Raw genomic sequence first — 8,755 nt, 5'->3', positions numbered from 1 at the left:
AGGATTTATGTTGTAAAGGTGCAATAGGAAACAGCAGTGAAGGTCACACACGCTCCTGACACGGGCTTGAAATATCCTTGTGCGGCTGCACCGTGCGACGTTCCGCCCTCGTCCTTCCCGGCTCTTTGCTCCTCAGGTCTCGTCCTGGCGTCAGAGCAAACGGGAAAGAAAGCGTGGCAGGGACCCGAGTCCCCAAAAATTCCCATTTTGGGGCTGGAAACATCTATGGTCCTCCTGGGAGGACATTCAAGATGTCATGAAGGGGCTGAGAGAAAGCAGCGCTTGCTCTTCCTGAGCCACGATTGTGAATTAAGAACCATTTAAACGCGGTTACTGGGAATCAGCATCATCTGAAAAGACAAAGTTGGGACTGCACTGACTGCATCTGGTCAGGACTTCCTGACCAATGGAATGGCAACAGCAGCGTTTTTTTGTGGTTGATGCTCAAGAAAACAATCAGCGTTTTGATTAATTATGACACTGAGCAAGCAGCCTTCCTCCCCAAAAAGAATTCCTGGGCTTCACAGCTGCAATCCAGCCCTCCCAGCCCAAGTCGGGGACAAGGCAGGCGGAGGACGGCACTTCTCTGCCACACGAGGAGCGAGGCTGCGCTGGGGCTGTCCCGGGTCCCCAGCAAAGTCCTCGCCTTGGCCGAGTCGTGGTTTCAGCGCTGGCGTGTTCGCTCGTTATTTGGAAACACAAGAGAAGTTCCGCAGCCTGAGGGGTGACGTTACCCGCGGGAAGCCGAGGGCTGCCCCCAGCGCTGGAGGTTGTGCCGAAGCCACCCAAGGGCTGCTGTGCCCGTGGAGCCGTTTGCTCCCTTCTCTGCACCTTGTACAGTGTGTGGAGGCAAAGAGAAAAAGAATTGCAAATACAATTAAAGAAGCACGCCAGCACACGGGCAACTATTTCATAGGATCAGCTGAAGAGGATGCTCACGCTATTACAGCACATACCAAGTGATGATCAGATGCTTCCCTTTTAGTATGAGATAAATACCCGACAGGAGAAATGTGAAAATCTAACCTCGCTCTAACTGGAGTCCTTTTGCCATTCCTCTCATTCGTAGTCCACCAAGATTTTTGCCCGCATTACACTGCGCACCTGACACGCGACATGCCCGGAGTCCGCACGGCAAAGCTGATCTTTCTTCCTCTCCTAGATGTTCTACCCTAATTGCCATAAGTAAATAAAACAAAATTGAATCTCCCTATCTTTAACTAAGCCTGAGGCTTGCAGCCTGAATCTTTCCTACGTTTCTAGGCAATCCCTGTTCTCCTTGCACACCTCCTCGGGGTGGAAGCGTGCTCTCGGGCGGGACGAGGGCGATCCTTTCTCTCCTCGCCCTTTGCTCCGCGTCGCTTTGCAAGAGCCCAACTCTGAGTGACACTTTAATAAAACATGGGGCTAATAAACGTTTCAGCGACGGCGCTGCGGAATTGATAATGAACAGGTTTATGTCAAATTATTCAATATCTGCCAGCCTCCTCTGCTCTCACGCTCCCCGATGGCGAGTCCAACCCGACGCCGCGAAGGAGCCCACGGTCGCCCCGTTTCCCCACCCCTCCCTCCGCAACAGGCGCACGCTGGAGAGCATCTCCCTCTTCCCAGCCCTTCAGCAGCTCCAGGGAGGGATGACAGCCATTCAGGGGTTAAAGAGAGGCAGTGAACCCCCAGCTAATGAGTAAGAATTCAGCAGGCAGTGTAAGATAAATGGAGCTTTCTCTGCTTCTGCTGGAGTCAGCATGAACTGCGGCCCTGCGGCTTGTTTGTGGCAAATGGAGTGCGCGAAATATCAAAGGGCAGTGATCCAGAAGAAGACCGACTTTGACAAATTTTAAATTGGCCAGAAAGAAAACCAGCAAAAAAAAAAAATAAAAAAAAAATTATGCAATTCGCCCGTGTCCTGCAATCTTGGCTTTCCTGCTACGGGTTCGGAATTAGTGGCAAAACAACAGCACTGATCGCCCGATGTTGGGAGCAATTACGAGCCATCTAAGTGAGATGCTTATCAGTGACTGAAGCTTTTAGAGCTCTCTCTATGTACAGTTGTAAGTGACTTGCTCTTGTGCTGCAGTCATTTTAATTAAAGTGTATGGAGTTTGCTGGGAGTAATTACCCTGTAGAGGAAGAGGGGGGGAAAAAACCCCAACTGAACAGGCTCCTGCCTCCTCACACAGTGCAGCGTTGGATTTTTGAGGCTGTTGGCAGAAAATTGTACCCTCTCTTTCTTCCCGCGTGGGTTTTTTTCAGCTGGTGCATGTTGCACCAGGGTGACCAAACCTGAGCTCACGTTGCTCTGCTCCCCCTCTTCCTCCACCGCTACAGGATTTACGCCGCCCGGCACCCTCTTTGTCCGCAGCCAGCGACTCTGCTCCTGGGGAAGGGTTTGCCGCGCAAGGACTCTGCAGAGGCACCGGCTGGTTTGCTCGGCGGCAGAGCCAGAGCTCTTTATGGTGGGGCGAAGGTAAATACTCTCAGAAACGGCGCTGGCGCCGTCGCGCCATTTATCTGAGTGGAGCGGAGCTGACTGCTCAGCACATTGCCTTCTCTAAGCACACATCTCATTTCTCCCTTCCCCTGGAGACTCACGCAGCAAAGAGAGAGCTCGCCACGGCGGGAGGTGTAGCTGTGAGGTGTAGCTGTGAGGTGTAGCTGTGAGCCGCGTCAGGAACTCGCCTGCACCTCAGGAAAATGTTTGCTGGGACCCTGCGCTGGGTTTCCCACGATTTGGTGCAGTCGCATCACCTGTCCCCTCCTAAAGAGGCACCGTCAAGTCTAACGTAGGTCAAAAGTGAGGGTTCGCGTAAAGAATCTCTTTGTTGCGACTGCAACCATGAAAAGTGTTTCTTAATTCCAGCAGAAACAGGCAGGCAGAACAGCGCAACCATCCGCCCGGGTATCGGTGTCTGCTCCCGCCGGCAGTAACGCACAGCGAACACGAGCAAGCGCTGAACTCGGATAAAACTTCTGCCTTGTGCTGCTCTGCAAAACTCCACCACCCACCAGCCTGCTTCTTGCCCAGAAAGCAGTTGCACAGTGAAAACCAAGAGCCTATCAAAATACTACCATCAAAAAGAGAGAAAATGTCTTCAACAGCATCAAAGATATCGGTAAGACTCTGGCTTCCAGCAAGCGGCCGGATTCTTAACGGTCCCCACGCCCTTTACAATTATTATTCTCTTCCCAAGGTGTATCAGAACGGCTGTTTTGTATATAAATCGTTGCGCTGCCATAAATTAATAAAAGCCAAATGATAAAACGTAACTGCAGCAATAGCCACGATTTATCAGTCATTTGCAGAACGCTCTTGCTCCTGAAGGTTCCTAAAAGGCTTTATAAATTCAAACCATACCCACGTAGCACGCTTCTCCCACTACTGAAATGTAGTCAATTTTGGAGGTAAAAAGAGGCTCTGTAAGATTGTACTCTTACGGCAAGAGCTAGTAAAGAACTATTTAAAGAGTCTATTCCCCTGAGAGAGTACATATCTGATAATAAGTGCATTTTGCTGAACAGGCTGTATTTTGGGTTGCTGGGTGACCCCAGGTGCTTGGGATCACTTGGAGCACAAGGCACAGTAACAACCCAACACGCGACGTGCCGGGCACTGCGCATCAGCCCGAATTTTACCGAGGAGGTGAAGAATATTTTTGATTTTCTTAAAAACTGAAAAGCGGACAGGTAACATTGCTCAAAGCTACCTCAGACACGCAGCGATAGTCCAGCAGCCCCAAATGTCTTTGACCATGTCCTTAGTTACACCCATCACCAGCAGCTGAAGGTTTGGCTCATGAGCATTTAATGAGCTGAGCAACTGCCAAGGTGGAAACTAGACTCGAGCATGTGTAGTGAGCGTTCAATAAAAATGAAAATCCCCAAGAAATCAGTTCAAAAAGACACCCTATCACCCCCCTCCCCGTGGTACGCTAAATGCCCACGAATATCATCTCTCACACATGCACACATGCAGCTTGTCCAGTCTAGTTCTCCTCCCAAGTTAGATGGCACTAAATAAAAATGATGAAAAATTTGATAAAAGGCCTCCGTGCCCCTTTTTTAAGGTCTATAAACCCGTTTACTAACACCCCCCCCAGCTGAACGGCTCGCTGCCCCCCAGCCCCCGCACAGACGTACCGAGCCGCTCGGCCAGGCGGATGTAGACGGGGTCCACTCGCCTCATCGTCTTCACCAGATCCTTCCTGCGGAATTTGATTTCAACCGTCCCCTCCGGTTCCAGGATCCCTCCTCTGATCGGGTGACGGGAAAAGAGAAAAGAAAGGCACTTTCAGGTCATCGGACAAGGGGAAACACAAATTGGAACGGTTCAACGTTCTCTAGGAAGTGTGCGAGAAAAGAAGAGAAGAGGGGGAGGGAGACAAAACAAAGAGAGAGAACAAGAAAGAAAGAATCTTAGCTATTATTTATCCAAAGCCACAAATGCACACCAGGCTTCGCAGAAACCAGTTTATCTATCGTGAGCCTGGCACAAGCAGCGCTCTCGGGAGTCTCTTTTAAGCTGTGACCTGGAAAGCTCTTTCAAAAGGTAGGTAAGCTTTACGGCACGAAGCAATTAACCAGTCATTTTCATTAGCCATCCTGCCCACTTCCCAGGTCAAAGACAGAGGAGCACGTGATTTCAAACTTGGGCTTGGTAAATAAAATCACTTCAGCCTTTAGCCGTGAGGGCGGGAGCGATGACGAGGAGGAAGGTCAGCGCTGAGGGTTATGGAGCAGCAACAGCAAGGAGAATTATTACAAATGCGGAACAGTATGGGTGACACCAGCTTTGTCTTTTTCTTGGCTACTAGAGCTCAGGCCCCTAGAGTCCAGCTACAGCTCTGGAAAACACACATCATCCCCACTGATATCCTGCAAGCTGTGGAGCTGGCTTGAGACTCCCAAGAGGCGAGTTCACGCTGCCGGAGAGGTGCAGGGCAGAAGCAGCGTGAGGAAGCAGCTCCTGCACGCAGCCCAAAACACGCGCGGTGGGGGAAGGAGGTTGTAGAAATCCTGCCCGTGCTGCGTCTGGCTGTGAAGCGAACAGGCTCCGCATTTCTAAGTAGGAAATGAAGAGTAAAAACTTCTGACTTCCAGGAGGCGAAGATCAGACAATGTTTGCTCAAGATGCCGGAAATCCTGAGGCTGATAGATCACAGGTCTCTCTGTCTCACTTCTTTAGAAGGGAGAGAGGCAAGCAACCCGCCAGGAGCAAAATTCAGCTGGGAAGAGCAAAGGGAACAGGCATCTGGAAAGGGCATCTTCTCAGCTCCTCCCCACACAGGCTTTATCTCCTCCTGGAAGAGCTGCCCAGGAATTTTGCCCCGCTGGGATAGCAGGAGTGGAGAGGACGTCCTGACAGCACAATATTCACGCTGTCCTTCTATACACTTTTCTTCTATCTGCTACAAACAGCCCAGGAGGGCTGGCTTTTCCTCTGAATGATTCAGTATCTTTGCATTTTAGAGATTCTTTAAAATATTTTAGCAAATCTGCTTCCAAAAGTTTGCCTGTAGTTTTGTTTCCTGAACCACCAGTAACTAGAACTTCACTTACGTGTTGTATTTAATTTAAGTGCAACTACCCAAGTGCCCACATGACCGATCAGGGATGTTAAAGTACACAGCTATACTTATTTAACTCACTTAATTATACACACAGGCACTTGTTTCAAAGGGCAAAGCAGCGTGTGGAAATATCAGAAGAGCAGGAAAAAAAGTCTGAAGCATCAACAGCTCGCAGTGCTTTGCCACCAGTAGCAATAACCTTTGCAGAGACCAGCTCGGCACAGCTGAGTTGGAGCGAAGGGATTACCTGCACTGTCCCGGCCGTGATCACTGCGCAGCAAAACCCTCCCAGACATGGGTTACAAGTGGAAGGTGCTCGGCCCTTTTCAGTAACAAGCTGCTCCAGCTCCCAACTGAGAGCTTCCCCCTCCGCCAGGCGATCCTGCCCCGGAGCAGGTCGCTATGGAGTGGGGAGGGAGCTGCCGTACCTGCTCTCTCGGTCCGCGTACATCTCCATGTGCCGAGGGTTGATGGTGGGGTCAATCACCACCCAGGAGCCTCCTCGCAGCTCCGCCTGTGGCGGGATGTAGATAAGCACGGGTTGGCGATACTCTCTCAGGCCATCCACGATGTAGGCCCCGAACTTGAGCACTTGGTCGTACATGTCTGCAGAGAGAGGAGAGAGCGTTTGAGGTGGTGGCACATCAGTGCTTCAGCCCTGCCACGCTTGGTCTAACTGGGGAAAAAAAGAACACCTCTTCTAACCACCTTCTGCCACCGCACCGTGAGCTCCAGCTGGTGTCGTCAGGACCCGGGCAGGGAGGAGGGAGAGAGGAGATGTTCCTCATCCGCCCCGCTCTCGAATGCTCAGAGATCTGGTTGCGTTGCTTCCAGCGTAACCACGTGGAATCTCACCACGCGAACTGCAGGGCATTGGCACAGGCTGCCCAGCGAGGGGCTGAGTCCCCACCCCTGGGGGTGTTACAGGTCGTTGGGATGTGGGGCTGGGGGAGATGGGTTAGGGGGGAGCTCTGTAGAGTAGGGTCAGTGGTTGGATTTGATGAGCCCAAGGGACTTTTCCAACCTGAATGATTCTATGACTCTACGATTCCTTCCCAGCTGAGGCAAAAAGTTTTACAGCAGCTCGGGAAGTCAGGCTGGGTAATTTCTGGAGTTAATACGAGCGCAGCCGCCCCATTTCAGTCTTATGACCGCGGACCAGTGTCACAATTCGCGCAACGTGCAGGGCTCACCTAAGGCAGCAGGCCTTTCGTACAGCTTTACAAAAATCTAAGTGTGTGGGAAGGGTTCAGACATGAAACAGCATTCTTCTCTTTGTGCAGTAAAATTTGTTTAAGGCATTTTACTCAAATTTAGTAAGAGCAACTCCACCGTGTAAAGACAGTACATTGAAAATATCAACTCCAAAGGTGATTTAAATAGAAGAGAATAAAGGAAGGCAAAAGAATTTATATGAGATGATACAGTTTATAATGGATATAGTTTGTAATGGAAACAGGCACCTTAATATATATATTTTTTGTTATATATAATTATATACAGAAGTATCAAATCAAATATACAAGAAATGAAAAATACTTATTAGGATCATCTAGTCCATCTCTTTGTTCACACAGGACTGCATCCTATGTTTCTTTCGCAGTGCTTTTCAAAGCTTTCGGTTAGAAATCCCAAACAATAAATCTACTACTTCTTGAGGGGCATTCCCACAGCCAAAGAGACGAAATGTCCCTCAGTATTCAGCCAACCTTCCCCTCCTTCCCCATTAATTGCATATTACCGCTCCTTGCACCACCCCACATAAGCCCTGCACTCCTTCGGGCTGGCTACAAATAGCAGTAGGCAGGGGGTTTGGTTTTTTCTCCCTCACACACAACTGTAGGTATTCATTTCTCATGTCTCCGAGGACAGTATTTGCAATCCCCTTCATCATTTTTGTCCTTTGCTTAGTGCCTCCCAGCTTAATTTTGCCTAATTTTTTCTGGCCATTAAGACAGCAGTGCATGGAGCAGAACATCTAAGAGGCTGCACACAGGTAGCGGGCACACGGCTGGCCTGCAGGAACTGCCTGGAAAGACAGAAACACTTAATTCATCTAAAAACCTTACAATTGCTTGAGACAGACAGCATTTCTGGGGAAGAGAGGGGCTCCAGCCAAGGTCTCCTTGTCATTTAAACCCAGTTTAATTAATGTGAGCATAGTTAAGCGGGAAATGCCCACTCTTACACTAAAATGTGTGTGTATATATATAAGCACCTATCCAGTATATATATATATATTAGAACCTGTCCAGTTGATTTGCAAGGTCATTGTCCCAGCACTCAAGACAAGTTTTGTGTTATTTAAGAAATGCCAAATGCTGAAGAACCATTTATTTCTTCTAATTGTGAATAAATGTAAATTCTGGCAGAGACAGCGGGGACTGGGAACCAAACAAAACTCCAGCCTTCTCCTTTGTCCTGGGCAAAGGAAAAGACCTCAAAAGGGTTGACAAATTTATTACTAATTACACAATTATTTTATTATGTAGTGCTAGTAATAAACCACTTGAAGTACTTTCAGCTAATTCTAGTGTTAAGAAAATAATTGCTTGATTCAAATTATTTTAACTGAATTAATTCTTTACTAGACATTTTTTACTAGTGCTACATAATAAAATAATTGCGTAATTAGCAATACATTTTTCACTCCTGCCAAGGGTATATATTTTACACAGGTTAAGTGTAGCGAGAAAAAAAAAAGGCACTGCTTATTTGAACAGGGCAGAGGGAAGAGGAGCAGAGAAACAGAGAGAAACTCGATGCTTTCTGTGCAGACCTCCCAATCTTTTTCACGTTTACCGGGTGGCATCAACAAGGTCAGGGAAGCACCGCTGTGCCTGCAATGCTTCCAGGATCAGGCTGTCAAAGCCATCCAGAAGCACGAACTTTCCCGCTCTGTGGTTCTGCACACAGTTACTCCTCACCTTGCTATTTCATAGATGGATTTACACCAAGCGCTGGCTCCTCCTGCGTGCTTCAAGCTTCCACCGAGGTCCAGGCACCTGCTGCTGCCACGCTGGTTTCAGAGCTGGTTGCAAACACCTCTGCTATAGAGGATTTCCCCCTTTTTTTTTTTTTTTTTAAGGTAACAGTTTCTACTAATAGAGACCAAGTTTTGCCCAAATAAAGAAGAGACAATCAAGGCGACTGCCACCACTGGAGGGTCCCCACGGCGCCTCGCGCAG

The 8,755-nt window shown here is 48.9% G+C and overlaps 1 protein-coding gene across 1 annotated transcript in view; it reads right to left on the bottom strand.

Moving 5' to 3' along the window:
• Positions 1–8,755, bottom strand: part of LOC104275133 (acetyl-CoA carboxylase-like) — a gene marked incomplete at its 5' end in the record, with an annotated part of 25,553 nt that overhangs the window by 7,198 nt on the left and 9,600 nt on the right. The window contains 2 exons of the mRNA XM_009871000.1: positions 4,138–4,250; positions 5,996–6,173. Coding sequence (XP_009869302.1) covers positions 4,138–4,250; positions 5,996–6,173 — 291 coding nt within the window. The remainder of the gene's footprint in view (positions 1–4,137; positions 4,251–5,995; positions 6,174–8,755) is intronic.

The sequence above is a fragment of the Apaloderma vittatum genome, unplaced genomic scaffold (genome assembly GCF_000703405.1).
Source record: "Apaloderma vittatum isolate BGI_N311 unplaced genomic scaffold, ASM70340v1 scaffold23936, whole genome shotgun sequence".
Taxonomy (NCBI): domain Eukaryota; kingdom Metazoa; phylum Chordata; class Aves; order Trogoniformes; family Trogonidae; genus Apaloderma; species Apaloderma vittatum.
The sequence above is the reverse complement of the archived record's forward strand: the minus strand, read 5'-3'. Positions and strand labels throughout refer to the sequence as shown.